This window comes from Salvelinus namaycush, chromosome 34 (genome assembly GCF_016432855.1).
Source record: "Salvelinus namaycush isolate Seneca chromosome 34, SaNama_1.0, whole genome shotgun sequence".
Taxonomy (NCBI): Eukaryota; Metazoa; Chordata; class Actinopteri; order Salmoniformes; family Salmonidae; genus Salvelinus; species Salvelinus namaycush.
In genome coordinates, this window is record NC_052340.1 from 10,023,750 (window position 1) to 10,040,797 (window position 17,048).

The 17,048-nt window shown below is 49.6% G+C and overlaps 1 protein-coding gene across 1 annotated transcript in view; it reads left to right on the plus strand.

Annotated features, from left to right (window-relative positions):
* Positions 1-16,594, plus strand: part of LOC120029007 (protein phosphatase Slingshot homolog 2-like) — a 39,068-nt gene extending 22,474 nt beyond the window's left edge. Inside the window, exons 3-15 of the mRNA XM_038974292.1 lie at positions 6,430-6,542; positions 7,407-7,471; positions 7,653-7,780; positions 7,880-7,945; positions 8,046-8,111; positions 8,267-8,461; positions 10,324-10,417; positions 10,510-10,638; positions 10,797-10,843; positions 10,969-11,115; positions 12,579-12,779; positions 12,921-14,010; positions 14,614-16,594. Coding sequence (XP_038830220.1) covers positions 6,430-6,542; positions 7,407-7,471; positions 7,653-7,780; positions 7,880-7,945; positions 8,046-8,111; positions 8,267-8,461; positions 10,324-10,417; positions 10,510-10,638; positions 10,797-10,843; positions 10,969-11,115; positions 12,579-12,779; positions 12,921-14,010; positions 14,614-16,074 — 3,802 coding nt within the window. The 3' untranslated portion in view covers positions 16,075-16,594. The remainder of the gene's footprint in view (positions 1-6,429; positions 6,543-7,406; positions 7,472-7,652; positions 7,781-7,879; positions 7,946-8,045; positions 8,112-8,266; positions 8,462-10,323; positions 10,418-10,509; positions 10,639-10,796; positions 10,844-10,968; positions 11,116-12,578; positions 12,780-12,920; positions 14,011-14,613) is intronic.
* The last annotated feature ends 454 nt before the right edge of the window (positions 16,595-17,048 follow it).

Below are 17,048 nucleotides of genomic sequence, written 5' to 3' on the forward strand. Positions count from 1 at the left end.
TGCTCTGACGAGTGCTGAATGAAGATATGCAAATGTGTTGTCAGCTGTCCATGTACTCACTTTGCACTGGTTTCCATGGCTACATGGGTAGTAGTATTACTTACTTGTTTATGGGGAATATTAGATATCATTGCTGATAGTGCGGGCCTTATCTGTAGCATGGGTGCTTCAGGAGTGGGTGCCTTGTAAACTCAGCAAAAAAAAGAAACTTCCTCTCACTGTCAACTGTGTTTTTATTTTCAGCAAACTTAACATGTGTAAATATTTGTATGAACATAAGATTCAACAACTGAGACATAAACTGAACAAGGTCCACAGACATGTGACTAACAGAAATGGAGTAATATGTCACTGAACAAAGGGGGGGTCAAAATCAAAAGTAACAGTCAGTATCTGGTGTGGCCACCAGCTGCATTAAATACTGCAGTGCATCTCCTCCTCATGGACTGCACCAGATTTGCCAGTTCTTGCTGTGAGATGTTACCCCACTCTTCCACCAAGGCACCTGCAAGTTCCCAAACATTTCTAGGGGGAATGGCCCTAGCCCTCACCCTCCGATCCAACAGGTCCCAGACGTGCTCAATGGGATTGAGATCCGGGCTCTTCGCTGGCTCTGGTAGAACACTGACATTCCTGTCTTGCAGGAAATCCCACACAGAATGAGCAGTATAGCTGGTGGCATTGTCATGCTGGAGGGTTATGTCAGGATGAGCCTGCAGGAAGGGTACCACATGAGGGAGGAGGATGTCTTCCCTGTAACGCACAGCGATGAGATTGCCTGCAATGACCTCCAGCTCAGTCCGATGATGCTGTGACACACTGCCCCAGACCGTGACGGTACCTCCAAATCGATCCCGCTCCAGAGTACAGGCCTCGGTGTAACACTCATTTCTTCGACGATAAACGCAAATCCGACCATCACCCCTGGTGAGACAAAACCGCGACTCGTCAGTCAAGAGCACTTTTTGCCCGTCCTGTCTGGTCCAGCGACGGTGGGTTTGTGCCCATAGGCGATGGTGTTGTCTGGTGAGGACCTGCCTTACACCAGGCCTACAAGCCCTCAATCCAGCCTCACTCAGCCTATTGCGGGCAGTCTGAGCACTGATGGAGGGATTGTGCGTTCCTGGTGTAACTCGGGCAGTTGTTGCCATCCTGTACCTGTCCCGCAGGTGTGATGTACCGATCCTGTGCAGGTGTTACACGTGGCCTGCCACTGCGAGGATGATCAGCTGTCCGTCCTGTCTCCCTGTAGCGCTGTCTTAGGCGTCTCACAGTCCGGACTTTGTAATTTATTGCCCTGGCCACATCTGCAGTCCTCGTGCCTTCTTGCAGCATGCCTAAGGCACGTTCACGCAGATGAGCAGGGACCCTGGGAATCTTTCTTTTAATATTTTTCAGAGTCAGTAGAAAGGCCTCTTTAGTGTCCTAAGTTTTCATAACTGTGACCTAAATTGCCTACCGTCTGTAAGCTGTTAGTGTCTTAATGACTGTTCCACAGGTGCATGTTCATTAAACAAGCATGGGAAACATTGTTTAAACCCTTTACAATGAATATCTGTGAAGTTATTTGGATTTTTGCAAATTATCTTTGAAAGATAGGGTCCTGAAAAAGGGTTATCTTTTTTTGCAGAGTTTATTTCCTCACTCACTAGTTCACTGTGTGTATGACAAGGGCTGTCATCGTTATTATATGGTCATTTGAATAGCCTAGACTTTGTCTTCATTTGAAACACAAGTACTGTACACGCACACTCTCGCTGGCCCGCACAGGCACTTGTACGCCATAAATGGCACCAGATGTAAGAAAGCCAACTTCCTTGTTTTGGTTGAACACTTTGGCCAGGTTTTAGTACGTTTTCTCTTAGCCTTTTCAGAGTAGGTAAACCACCACCTACAGGCTATATGATGGCGTCATGGTTTCCTTTTCTCGATATCGCTGTCAAACCAACCAATCCAGAAAATCAATGGGTTTTGACAGTTTTGATTTACAAACGGATTTTGTTATTAGTGTGTAACCATTCTAAAAATAGCCAGAGTAATGCCTGTGTGTCAGCAAGACTTTAATGTTTAACCATGGGCTGGGCTAATTGTAGGTTTACAGTGTTTGGATACCTGCTGGAAACCTGAAATCTGAATGATTTTAAGGGTGTGTGTAAAGATTGGCAGCCATACAGGGAAGTCAGATTTAAGGGTGTGTGTAAAGATTGGCAGCCATACGGGGAAGCCAGATTTAAGATGTGATTGTGTGTCATTAGTAGTGGTCCATAATATAGGAACAACACTAAACAGAACAGGAGCCATTGACGTTAATGATATGTTAAAGGTCTGGTTCAGAAGCAGTCTAGTGAGACATTACCATGACGATGCTACTAGTAGCGCAATATGTAGGGAATGGGTATGTGACAAATGTAGAAATGTTTTGAATGTTTAAACTGCAATTTTCTATCATTTTAAACCATAAGGGAAAAAAATCATAAATGACATCAATTCACAATTCAGATATGATCCTGCGTGTGACCACTAGAGGACAGTGCAGTTCAATCTACCACGATCCTGGCTACTTACCAGATGGTGTGCACCTTACTGCTGGTAGTTTATGCCGTTTTAGGTTCTCTGCTGTATCCCTCTCTATTTTCTCAGTTGTCAGCACATGGGACTCCATGTCCCACTTCTCATCAATGTGATGGCTCGTTGCAGTGATGTATGCTTGCGCTTTATACTTGCATAACAAGCATTGTACAATTTCTCCATCCAGGCATTCAGGGTTTTTCGACATGGCTTCTTGTAGTCTTTGTTCTAGATATGCTATCAGGGCAGTGAAATGGACATCCTCTACCATTTGACCATGGCTGCGTATCATCAACTGAAATCATTTCTGTAATCAGCGCTGTGATTTTTCTCACTGCTGCCAGAAACGGGTCTCACGGTGCCTCCCTTTCAGATGGTGAAGCATTGCACCTGTACTGCCACCATAGCGCAATTCCGCCTTGCAAGTTTGTCTATTTATTTAACCGCCTTTTTCATTTAACATTATCAAAGTATAGCCAAACAGAACTTCGCTGCTGTTACTTCCCTATCTCACACTCTGCCGCGCTTCCAACTGTTAACGACGATGACGCGCAGAGCGCTTTGTAACCATGGGAAATCATTTGAAAGATGCTTTTCTCCTCCTAGTAACATTACATCATTGTTGCATGAGGTATTTGTAAAACAAAAAATCCCTTTATGATAATGAATGAGATCTGTTAGTGATAAATGCATAGTTTTTTTGGTTTGGGTTTCTTTGTAAATGGTAATGATCCCAATGTTTTTAACTGTTCACACCCCTAGTAGGGAATAGGGTGCCATTTGGGACGCACCCTTAGTTTTGAATTGAACACAGGCTGCTTTCTAACGTCTCAGCGCTGATGGGACCCCACCTTCATTCCAGTGGATTGGAGTTTGATGTAGGTGTGGCGGTAGATGCGGGATTTCCTCCTCTCAGAATAGTCCTGAGGCCTTTCACTTGAATGCCTCTGTCCCTGCGATGCAGCCCTATGAGGAAGCTAGGTCTGTTTACCGGAATTAGTCCCAGGCCTGACTGCACTTACTAGGAAACTGGGACTCGAGACTCCAATCCAGCCCTAGAAACGCACTCACAGGTTGAGTCAGTTTCTTTAGTCTTGCCCTTTTTGTCTCTTTCCCTGTCTGTCTGCTTCTCTCTCTCGCTCTCAGAGAGAGCATAATTATCGCCCCTCGTCCGTTAGGCTACTCTTGCTCTGTATTTAAACATAGCTCACTAATTCACATCTCTGAGTGAGTGCGTGCACCTGTCTCTCATTGCCTAATCTGTACCTTAGGAAGTGCTAGAATGCAGACCCTTTATCCATCTCACTCGCTCTCACTTTCTCACTCTCTCTCACTCACTCACTACAGCCCCTATCTTTCTGGCCTGAACGCATAGAGCCTTAAGCAGCACCGGCCATGGCAGCCAGGCCTCTGCAGCCTGGGCCTATATTTATCTCTCCTAGTTAGACTAATATGGGAGGGGAGGGGGGATGTCAGTCCCAAACACACACACACACACACACACACACACACACACACACACACACACACGTCTTTCTGGGTGTAGGAGGAGAGTGTGGCGCTAGGCTATCAGAGAAGGGCCTCTCACATAGTGATGATTGTGTCTGTGCCCTAACAAGTACTGCCCTGTGCTGCATGCCGAAAGATGAGTGTCAGTGTCGCCTCTGCCTCGATGCCCGCTCCTGCTGCCCGTAGACATGAATCGGCCAAAGTGGCTCTAGTCTAGAGTGGCTCTCTTGCTACCATCATACAGCCACACTCATTATTTCCACTGTTAGGGGCTGCACCCATAGGGCTCTGGTCAAAAGTAGTGCACTATTTCAGGATTGGGGTGCCGTTTGGGACACGCCCACATAGTGGTGATTCAGAACACTCTAGCATAGTCCGAATAGTTCTGAAATATTTACGACGGACCGTGTATGCGTTTCAAACTATATTGGGGAAATGATCAGCCGTAGCCTTATCAGTTGAGGTGTGTATAATATTTCACATTGGAACCAGTTACATTGAGGGTTCTAGCTAGTTAGTGGACAACAATAACCCCTTTGTCTACTGATCTGACTGTTGGGTTTATCTTACACAGTAAAGATACACCCGAAGGAGAGCCATTTCATGTGCTTCATTTGAATGTGAATTACAGTGGCTGAACAAGGCAGTCTAGTTATTTCATAGTCATTTATTTAATTTGAGTTAATTTATTTGTAGTAATTTATAAAATAAATATATATTTTGTAGCGACAGTAAAGATCCACTCGACAGTGATGTGTGTCTGGCTACCTCGTTTTGGATTCCTACGCCGGCGGGAGGTGCAAAGCTCTTCGCTAAGGGGTCAGTGTTGTATTACACTTGACATTGTGCCGCTTCCTGCTGGAGCTCTGTCCTGTCTGCTGCTGCTGCCTGTGGTGCTGTCTGTCTGATTCTGATGGCTACTCATCGTTTTCAAGTGTCCCGTAGTGGAAAACACAAGGTGAATGCTTAACTCTCTCTCTTTTCTCACTCTCTCTCGCGTGCACACACACGCACGTACTGTACACACCATGTGAGCTACTGCTCTGCTCCTCCTTCCTGCCATGGGCTTGCATGTGCTCCACCCCGTGGTTCAGACATAATTAGATACAGCTGTACAGGAGGGGAGAAAAGTTACGTGTGAAACACAGCGACATAGCGGTGTGAAGAAAGCGCGAGAGATGAAGTAGAAGGAAACAGCTGGGTCAGGGGTGAATGGGTCAGGATGGGAAATGAGCTCAACCCGGGCCGAGTGTTTTTTCTCTCGGGTTTGTTTTCTTTCTATTTGTGGTCAAGGCGTGTCCCCCTCACTCCTCAGATTGTACAGCCTCTCTCTGCCACGCCACCCCCATGCTTCTGCTATTCGGCTCATCGTTGCTCATTTCCCCCATCCTGTGTGAGGGAGGACAAAGACAGACGGACAGTACTGACTCTATGCCTCCCAATCATCCACGCTAGATGTGATTGTATGGTGGAAATGATGCTGGCTGTATGGATCAGTACGTAGGGCTTAGCATAGTAGCAGCTCATCAAGACACACTTCACATGGGGGTCAATAAGGCACAATGGTAGCCTAGGCCTGTATTGGGTCAATGGTAGCCTAGGCCTGTATTGGGTCAATGGTAGCCTAGGCCTGTATTGGGTCAATGGTAGCCTAGGCCTGTATTGGGTCAATGGTAGCCTAGGCCTGTATTGGGTCAATGGTAGCCTAGGCCTGTATTGGGTCAATGGTAGCCTAGGCCTATATCAGTCACCTGACAGTCTTTAGTAGGTCTCCTCGCCCTCTGATATGAGTTAAGGTCAGTGTGCCACCATGTGACAATATGTTTGTGCTGTCTAGATAGTAGAGTACACACACACACACACACACACACACACATCATCTCCATCAGCTAGTAATCCCTGTAGATCACGTGACCTCGCCTCTTGTTCTAGTGTGATGATGGTGTGCTGTGTACTATAGTTAACGTGATTATGCGGTACCACAGAGAGGAGTGATCCCGTACATGAACTCCCACAGCGGGAGCTCTGCTCCATCTGAGCCAGTTGTGCAGGGGGGGCTCTAACTGACCCTCAGCTCTACCCCCACCCCCCCTGGCCTCCAGCCCCCAGCTGTTAAGGGGATGCGGCCTGGCCAGAGGGGAACATTGTGTTCTGTGTTGGAGTGCACGTGGCTCTGTCTGTTTATTACATGTGGTTACACCGGGTAGTAGCTAGCGCCTGGACCACGTTGTTGTTGCTCTGCAGACTGACTTATGAAGAATGTGTGTGTGTGTGTGGACCTCTAGCCCGGAACATTCTGTTAGCCTCTGTCTCTGGCCCCTCTGTGACCCTGTGTTTTCTCTCTCCAATCAGCATCAGCGACAGCTTCCTGACTGTGAAGGGCGCCGCCGTCTTCCTGCCTCGGGGAAATGGCTCCTCCCCTTCCTCAGCGCCCGGCATCAGCCAGCGGCAGAACAAACACACAGGTATGCCCTCCCACTGACGGACTGACTGACAATAATCTAACCAACAAACACAACCATAGGACAGGGGTGAGTTCATTAGGCCAACGTTGTGGAACGTTCATGATAGAAATGCCACAAATACGGCCAACACGATTCCTTACTTTACATGTCAGTGATGCCTGTCTGTTCAGCTCTTTATAACAACGAAATAGCCTATCTGAATGTTCCACAACGTTGTGTCCTGCTGAACGCGCCCCAAAACTCAACACAGACTCATGGGAAACTGACACAGCCCCAACATGAGGCCAAACCATAGCGCTGCTTATCGTTGGAATGCAGCAGGCATTCTGCAGTGTTGAGGGAACCAACCCGTGCTCTGTTGTGTAAGTCACCAGAGCAGAGCTGTCCAGTTCAATTGACCCTATAGCTGTTACAATATGACACAGGTGGTCCACTGACTGCATGTTGCCTTGCCATAGAGTTGCTATTTAGGCGTGTGTTTTTCCATACCAGTGTCCTCGTGCTCAAGGGCAGAGATAATTGTTGTAACGCTCTGCTCCGCTGGGTTTGCTAGGAGGTTTTTCCCAACTCTGTTAGTTGGATGTACCAGCCCTAGATGTTTTTTCTCTTATTTTCAATGACAAATGTCCTTTTGGCCCTTGTAATTGTGAAGGACACTTCCTGTTTGTTCGGCTGCTTTCGAATGTAAATGTTTCTCCGAGCTGTGTTTTGGAGTTTCTTGCGTCGTTTTAATCAGACACTGTGTTTTGTATGCCTGCATAATGTGTACTTCACCCAGAGGAGTAATGCGTAGGCGCAGATGGCGTGCAGTGGGTACGACGCTGCTAGTGGACTGATTATCTCTTTCGCTCTCTCCTTCCTCAGGTGACCTCCAGCAGCACCTGCAGACCATGTTCACTGTGCTGCGGCCAGAAGACAACATCCGCCTGGTACGTCATCTCTCACGCTCCGCGTCACGCTCGCATACATCAAGCTCAAATGTCACATTCATGACGTTTCCAATCACATGGCAGACAAATGAGTCTAGAACGATTCTGACGAATACTTCCAAATGCAGAGAGTTTGACCTCATCCCTCTTTTCTCTCCCTCTCTCTCCCGTCTTCCCTAAGGCCGTGCGCTTGGAGAGCGCGTACGCTCAGCCTCAGTGCACGCGTTACATGGTGGTGGTGTCCACCAATGGGAGACAGGACACGGAGGAGAGCGTGGTGCTGGGCATGGACTTTGGCTCCTCAGACAGGTTCGTAGTTAGTACCACTGCATGCAGTGTGTGTGTGTTAGAGACCCATATCTTTGGAGGTGTGTGTACCGTCTTTAACAGCTGTCTATTCTCCTGCAGCTCATGCACAATGGGGCTGGTTCTACCCCTGTGGAGCGACACACTGATCCACTTGGATGGAGATGGGTAAGAAGAGCGATTCGACACCCGTTCCCTCCTTCCTGCGCTTACTGTAGTTCTTCTGCCCAGTGGGACTGTCACATAACCTGTCTGTTTGTCTCTGTAGGGGCTTCAGTGTGTCCACGGTCAACAGGGTCCATGTCTTCAAACCGGTCTCTGTCCAGGCCATGTGGTGAGCGCTCCTCCTGTCATCTCCGTCTCTTTTCCTCAGACTTTGACCCCCCCCGCCCTCTTCCTCTGACTTGTCCCCTGTTTTATCTGTTGTTTATCCTGTTATCACGCTCTTTCCCCTTCTTATCTCTCCACCTCCCCCTGTTCCCCCCCCAGGTCCGCCCTGCAGTCTCTCCACAAGGCGTGCGAGGTGGCCCGCTGTCACAACTACTACCCCGGCAGCCTGTTCCTGACCTGGGTCAGCTACTACCAGAGCCAGGTCTCCTCTGACCAGGTCTGCATCAACGAGTGGAACGCCATGCAGGACGTCCAGTCCCACCGCGCCGACTCGCCCGTCCTCTTCACCGACGTGTGAGTATACCACTGTCAGTCACACACACACACACACACACTTCCATATTAAGCAACTGTGGTGAGGTGTTGTCGGGGGTAGGTCAGCTGGACTCACACCAACTTATCTCCCAAAGAAAACAACATTGCCCAATTACGAGTGCAGTGCCATCTCCTTCCCTTGTTGCCACAACACCCAGCCTCGTTATGACCGAGGTATCAACAATCTGCTGTAGCAGGACGATGCAGCTCTGGGATTTAGGTTTGTATTAACCGGGAAAATTCCCCACCCAGTCGCTGTCACGTGTGCCTGCTCGTTTAGGGGGGCCTTTCTGTAACGCCGGAACTCGGCTTGCGTGCCAGCAGCGTCTATAACAGCCCCCTCTCCGTGACCGCTTTATTTATGCATGGAAAAAGTAGCTAGACAGAGGTAGACGAGCGGACGGATGGACGGAAGCAGGTGGGCAGTAGAAACGAAGGAGAGAATGGAGGGGTGACGGATGAGTAATTGAGTAGGAATAATACCACTTGACACGCTGGGAGACGTTTTAAGGAGAGGAATGGACTGAGTGACACCGAGGCAGGGGGAAAGAGGTCAAACCCAAAGCGGTTTAAAGGTATTTTCCTGGAGAGATGAGGAGAGTAAGCCTCTCCCTAAGCCTCCGCAGTGACATTAAACGTCCCAGCTAGCGTTAAGGCGCGCCATGCAGGCACAGTGGAAAGACGTGCGCACACACACACGGACACACATGCGCGCGCACACACCCTGGTTAGGCTTGAGTACTGTGCACACACACTTAAAGGCAGACTATGCTAGTGTTGTGTTATTAAGTCCTGTTGGGGTCAAAGCTAAGATACCTGTCGATGACAGACGTCATATTTGCCTTCGCTCTTTGCGCATTCCTTCTATTCAGTATTGAGGCCATGCTCTGATTTGACCCAGATTTGTCCCTGCAGATATGTGCATGTATAGCTTGAATGTGTGCAATTGCATACAGTGTACCGCTTATGACTGTAGTGTGTTGGGGTCAATTTCAACTGAAATTCCAATTCTGAGTTTACTTCCTGAATTGACTGAGTTAAAATTAAATTGACCCCTACCCTTGAGTTCATTGGCACGTGTGTGTGTGTGTGTGTGTGTGTGTGTGTTATTCAAAGAAGTCAGGCTCTCTTGGCATAGCCAGTAACACAACCCCGGCAGTAGCTCTGTCTCGTCCTGAAATGTGCAACACGTTTCAAGTGTCCCAAGTCCCCAAACCCTTTCCTCAAGAGGTCAATCAAGTCTTTGTTTCTATAAACAAGCTACCCCTGGCTCTTTCCGATGTTCCAATAAGGACGTGTCATAATAATAATAATAAGCGTGACGGGTCATCAGACTGGGACAACAACACAAAAGCCCAACACACACCTGTTGCTCCTGCTGCACAATGTTGACTGTTGTGGGAGCATAGCCACTGTGACGAGAGGTGATTTGGTAGGAGAGGGAGCGAGAGATAGCGAGGGGGAACAGACAAGGATAGAGGGAGGGGAGTGAGTGAATGGATAGAGCGAGTGATGGGGGGGGACAAAGAGGGAGGGCGGAGACCAGAAGCGGGGTCTCATGGGACCTAATCAGGGCATGTTTCCCTTAGTGCTGTGCAAGTGGCTAAATGTGTCCTCAAATGCAGTTAGAGAGGGGAGGGCAGGGACTCATTATAACAAGAACAAATCTGGACTGAGCTGTGTTTTTGTATGATGTGGAGAACCTGGGGCACTAAGTGGCTTTAGTGAGTTCCTCGAAGTCATATTTAGTGTGGTCAAGCTGTTCTGGGTGAGAGTTAAATTGAGACCCCGTAACCCTGAGAGGTGTGTGTGTACTGAGGGTGTGTTTTGTGTGTCCACAGGCCCACAGAGAGGGAACGCACAGAGAGGTTGATCAAGACTCGCCTCAGAGAGATCATGATGCAGAAAGACCTGGAGAATGTCACCTCCAAAGAGGTGGGTTGAAGATGTTGTGGCACACACTACTGGTTCTGGTTCTAACAGGTCATATACGGGTTCTAATGGGTTCTCTACCGGTTCCTCCTCAGATTCGCACAGAGCTGGAGATGCAGATGGCGTGTAACCTTCGGGAGTTCAAGGAGTTTATTGACAACGAGATGATCGTCATCCTGGGTCAGATGGACAGCCCCACAGAGATCTTTGACCATGTTTACCTGGTAAGAGCACGGTCAAGGACTGCGTGGCACCCTATTGCCTATATAGTGCACTCCTTTTAAGTAGTCTTCCTCTTGTCCCTTTTTCTGACGGACTGTCTGCTGATATCTGTATGATTATCTGTCGAGTTTGGACTTAAGTCTGTTGTTTTTGTATCCAGGGCTCTGAGTGGAACGCTTCTAACTTGGAGGAGCTGCAGACCAGCGGGTAAGAGACCATTCTGAGTTGTCTATCATCATGTCAAAGATTGTTGTTTACTGTGACAGTTGCAGCACAGTTTCAATACTGAGTAGAAGTTCCAACGAGTAACGTTCTCCGTTTCACTCCTTCAGTGTGAGGTACATCCTCAACGTGACGCGGGAGATCGACAACTTCTTCCCAGGCATGTTTGAGTACCACAACATCCGCGTGTACGACGAGGAGGCCACCAACCTGCTGGAGTACTGGAACGACACCTACAAGTTCATCACCAAGGCCAAGTAGGAACTCTGATATGATGCACTCTATTAGGTGTTCTTGAGTGTCTAGAAAGCCATCTGTCAAAGAAAATGTAGTATTATTAATTCGGTTTTCAGAGGATTCGCTTTAATTTTGAGAACATTTTTTAGTAAAATTTCGTTTTTTGCATATTTGGTTTTAGCATTGTTCTTTTTAGCAATGTGAATGGTCTATACCAGGGGTATTCAACTATAACCCTACGAAGTCTGGAGACAGCTGGTTTTCTGTTCTACCTGAGAATTAATTGCACCCACCTGGTGTCCCAGGTCTAAATCAGTCCCTGATTAGAGGGGAACAATGAAAACAAGCAGTGGAACTGGCTTCTAAGGTCCAGAGTTGAGGTTGAAGGCTCTATAACATAACCATGAGCCACTATATCAAGATACAATACTGTACAGTGCATTCAGAAAGTATTCAGACCCCTTCCCTTTTTCCACGTTTTGTTACATTAGACTTATTCTAAAATTGATTAAATATAAAAATCCTCATCAATCTACACACACTACCCCATAATGACAAAGCGAAAACACAAAAAACTTGAAAATCCTTATTTATATAAGTATTCAGACCCTTAACTATGAGACTCGAAATTGAGCTCAGGTGCATCCTGTTTCCATTGATCATCATTGAGATGTTTCTACAACTTCATTGGAGTCCACCTGTGGTAAATTCAATTGATTGGACATGATTTGGAAAGGCACACACCTGTCTATATAAGGTCCCACACTTGACAGTGCATGTCAGAGCAAAAACCAAGCCATGAGGTTGAAGGAATTGTCCCTAGAGCTCCGAGAGAGGATTGGGAGACTAGTCAGGATCGAGGGAAAGATGAAAGGAGCAAACCTGCTCAGGACCTGTGACTGGGGCGAAGGTTCAACTTCCAACAGGACAACAACCCTAAGCACACAGCCAAGACAACGCAGGAGTGGCTTCAGGACAAGTCCTTGAGTGGTCCAGCCAGAGTCCAGACTTGAACTCGATCGAACATCTCTGGAGAGACCTGAAAATAGCTGTGCAGCAACACTCCCCATCCAACCTGACAGAGCTTGAGAGGATCTGCAGAGAAGAATGGGAGAAACTCTTCAAATACAGGTGTGCCAAGCTAGCAGTGTCATACCCAAGAAGACTCAAGGCTGTAATTGCTGCCAAAGGTGCTTCAACAAAGCACTGAGTAAAGGGCCTGAATACTTAAGTAAATGTGATATTTCATATAAGAGATTTATTTTATATTTTTTTTACACCTGTTTTTTTTATTTTTTATTATGGGGTATTGTGTGTAGATTGATGAGGAGAAAAAATAACAATTTCATCCATTTTAGAATAAGCCTGTAACATAACTAAAATGTGTGGAAGGGGTCTGAATACTTACTGAATGCACTGTATGTCATCAGCTTGTCCTCTTCACTCCCTCTCCTCTAACCCGTGCCCTGTGTTCCCCTATTAGGAAAGCAGGGGCTAAGTGCCTGGTCCACTGTAAGATGGGTGTGAGTCGCTCGGCCTCCACGGTGATAGCTTACGCCATGAAGGAGTACGGCTGGGACCTGGAGAGGGCCTTCGACTACGTCAAGGAGCACCGCGGCGTCACCAAGCCCAACCCCTCCTTCATGAAGCAGCTGGAGGAGTACCAGGGTATCCTGCTGGCCAGGTAGGCAGGCGCACACACACACACACAGCTCGCACATCTTGGGCCACACAGACACCTGGCTCTGCAGTGATTCTTTTTCAGTGTAAATGATGGAATGAAGAAAATTGACAGTTTGTTCTTTTCCTCCTCCTTTCTCTGCAGTAAGCAGAGGCACAACAAGTTGTGGCGCTCCCACTCGGACAGCGACCTCTCAGAGCGCCACGAGTCTCTGCTGTGTAAGACGCGCCCTCACAGCCACACCTTGGGCCGCTCGGACCCCCACAACAACAACAATGGCCCCACCCCCTCCCTGCAACGCTTCCTGCTCCAGGCGCTTGGCGCCGCCAGTGACCCCGACAACAAGGCCGAGGGCTCCCACATCTCAGACACACAGTCGGAGCCCGTCCGACTCACTCGCTCACACTCCCACTCCCCTGGCCCGTCAGCGTCCAACGGTCTGTGTGACTCCCGGGAGAACCTGTCTTCTCGAGGGCGAGGACCCCGCCAGGACCCCTTCCTCCCGCCGCTGCCTACTCCGCGGGCGGCCACGGTGGTGCCCGAGGAGAAAATGGACAACTCTGCTCTGGTGGTGGTGGCCGTGACGGTGCCAATCACCGCCGTCCCCCATCCTCCCCCCTCACTGCATATCCTCCCTCCTTCTCCCTTCCCCCAGCCACTGGCCAAACCCCTCCATCTAGGTTTGAGCACACATTTGTCCAGTCCTGTGCCTAAACAGAAAGCCCAGAGTGTAGCGCTGACCCTGGATCTGCCTGACCTCAGCAGCTCAGAGGTCGTATCTCAGACCACCCTGGAGTCCAGCGACGACTCAGACACCCTGGGACGCTCCCTGTCAGACCCGCTGAGCGAGAGGGGGGAAAGTGTCATTATGGCGTCCCCAGGGATCCCCATGGCCGTGAGCCCTCTCACCGCAACAACGCCTCTGTCTTTAGGACCCTACGCCAATGATGACAACAACAACCCCAGCGGCGGTGACAAAGACACTGTCCTCGCTAACCCCGTTGACACCACATGCGTTACCGCGTCCTCCAACCTCAGCACAGACAGCATCGACTTCTTCAGCGCCCGGGAGAAATTCCTGGGCCTGTCCCAAGACGGAAGGACTCGAATTCTTTCCGAGCAGATGGCTCAGCGGACGCCTCAGCCGCGGTGCCCCAGCCAGGAGCTGCAGCCGCTGTCCCCCGAGAACCCTGCTGGAGCACTGCCAGTCACTGAGGAAGAGGAACAGGAAAAGGTGAGGCGGCCATGTTTTTTTTTTTACATTGAAATTACTTCGAATGATGAACGCCGGCCTCCTTTCTATGTCCTTCAGAGCTCCACAGCCCTGCTGAGAGTTACTGAGTGATTAACAAGATTACAGTACTCAATGGAGACAGTCAATGGATTTGATCATAATCCATTCGATTGGATAGGGAGGGAGCAACACAAGGATGTCTTTGGGGATGGTTTGTACAATACTGCCACCTATTGGAAGTACCTTTACATTATGATCAGTTTCCCTTGCTAATACATTGCTAATGTGTATCAAGCGTCTCAGACTAGGAGGGCTGATTTGGGATCAGTTCTGCCTTTTTAGATCACAACGAATAAGATTATCTTGTCAGGAGGAGCTGATCATAGATCAGCAGTCTGAGGCGCCTGAAACAGTACATACAGCCCCAGACCTTTTTAGACAGCTGTTGTCTACATACTTTGTTAGGGCGGTGTCCTTTTCTTTCTGTGAAATGTATTTTGGAAGATTTTAGTGACGCTCCAGCATTAATACAAAGGTAACTGTGCTTAGGTATCATTTAAAGCAGACATTCAAACCATTCTCTCTGTTCCGTCTCTATCTCAGAGTTCCCCCCATACGGAGGACGGTAGCGACCGATCCAGTCACGCCAAAGCCTCGCCGCCTCTCCATCACGACAACGGCGTGTCAGTCCGCCATATCGTCACAGAGATAGAGTCCATATCCCACCCCCCGGCAGCGGCGCCCCTCTCCTCCGCTCAGCCGGCTCTCCGCAGCCCCCAGCAGCTGTGCCCAGACGACGAGGAGACCCCACTGACCTCGCCCTCCTCCTACCCACAATCCCCCTCCACGCCTCCCTCGGATTGGCCGGCCGGCTCGGTGCGCAGGGCCACCAAACAGCTGGAGCAGAGGCTGAGGCAGGAGCTGGACTTACCTCTCAGCAACACGTCTACCCAACGCTCCCCTCTCCACTCCCCCAGTGCAGAGTTTCACCCCACACGATCTCCTCTCCAAACGACAAGCACGGACTGCCCACCCCTCCTCGCTCCTACCACAGACTGCCCCCCTGCTCCTGAACAAGGAAGAATACTGAACGAGGCTTTCAGTTTGTCTGCAGAGCCCAAAGGGGAGACAGAGTTAACCAGAGTGACAGAGGGAGGGTTTGTCGTCTTAGACATGGACGTTGCGCCAGAGCCTTCCTTCTCTCACTACCCAGACGCCCACCACACCCCTGAGCCCATCCCAATCATCGTGTGCTCGTCTCTGGAGTCATCTAGGGCCCAGCCCCGGGCCTCCCCTGCACTGCTGTGGCTGGAGGGGGTGACGGCCCTGGACTCAGACACGGATCGCCCCTCCCCTCCCCTGCCCCACCACGGAAGGCTGGCCCTGGCACGCAGCAGTGAGGAGCTGGAGAAGATCCAGGAGACCCTGAGGGAGCTGCAGGCCTTCCTGTACGAGGCGGGGGGGCTGGGACTGGGGGCTGGAGAGAGACCTGGTCAGGGGCAGCATCAGCTCCAGGGCCTGCATCACAGGGAGACGCCCGTGTGGCATAGGGCCATGGAGATCGAGGTGCGGATCCGCCAGGCGGGCCTCACGCCCCCCTCCTTGATGAAGCGCTCAGCCTCGCTGGCCAAGCTGGATTGCCTGGAGCTGTCAGCCAACGACCTGAGTGACTGGGACCTACGGCCCACCACTGCCAGCCCTCACGGACCCCCATTGGTGCCCACCCCCCGCTCCCACCATCACCCCAGCTTAGAAGATGTCTCCAAGAAGCAGCGGGTGTTGTCCCAGAGCCCCCCCACCACCCCCAGGGCCCCCCTAAAGGGGGTGTACCCTCTGGACCCAGACAGGACTGATAGGGGCTCCCAAATTGCAGGGAGTGATCCCCCATCTCCCTCCTCACCTCCATCGCTTGTTCTGCAAGGGGAGGAGGAGCTAGAAACAGACCTCTCCCCCCAGCTCACCCGCACCCAGTCCCCGAAGAGTGGGAAGAGTCACCTGCTGCGGCGGGTCCGCAAGGCTACCGACAAGAAACGGACTGCCACTGTGCTCTACAATACCATGTAACCTCACTACACTCTGCCCTAGGCCGAGGGTGTCTATGAGTGTGTGTGTGTGTGTGTGTGTGTGTGGGTGTGGGGTGGCCTAGGCCCTACATGTGCACTATGGTCCAGACTGTCCCCCTTGGGCCCTTGTCTGTCGTATGTGTGCACTGACTAGCTGTGTTGCACCCTATGTAATCTGTTAGTGTGGACTTGTGGTCCGTGTATGTTCAGGTGAATGCTGAGTCTGTGGAGGTATGTGTGTCTGTGGGTCCCCCCCTTATGGTTTCTAAAACAGCTGTAATTTCAACAACTAAAACTAGGGGGCTGTTTCTCAAACATGCACTTTACTCTTGTTTTAATCTTTTTTTAAAGTTGTTTTTACCTGGGGAATATTTTTGCACTGATTCTATGGTAGCCTGTCTGTGTATCTGTTGTATGTGAAGAGAAGTGTAAGTCACATCCTTTATTCTTATTTTAAACAAGACAACGTTGTTTTTTTTATCCTGTTCGTAGCTGTTACCTATTAAAAAAAAATATATACATACATGACTCCTGTGATTCATGATTGAAATTCAGAGGAGATTTATTTTTTAAATAGATCACCTGTGGTGCGCTGTGTTCAGTTGTAAACATTGTGGAGCGTTGCTGATAGAAATGTCCTGAACAGAGACGACATGGTCGCTTATTCTACATGTCAGAGAGGTATGTTTGTTCTACGTAACATATTTCTATGTGAACATTGCTCAACGTTGTGCCCTGCTGAACTCAGCCCAGGTTTCAACGGCTCTGCCTTATATTGAGGATCTGTCTTGACGTCCCCGTGTGGACAGGACAGGAAGTGCAATGTTAAGTTGGGGAGGAGACGCTGGCTCCACATCTATTCGGCTTTCGGTTAATTCTCGCATCCTTTCGGCTTCCCGTGATTCCTCGCATCCTATTTTCTCACTTTCCTCTCAAACGTATTGAAGGTCCAAGGTCCCACTCTTAACTCCCCCC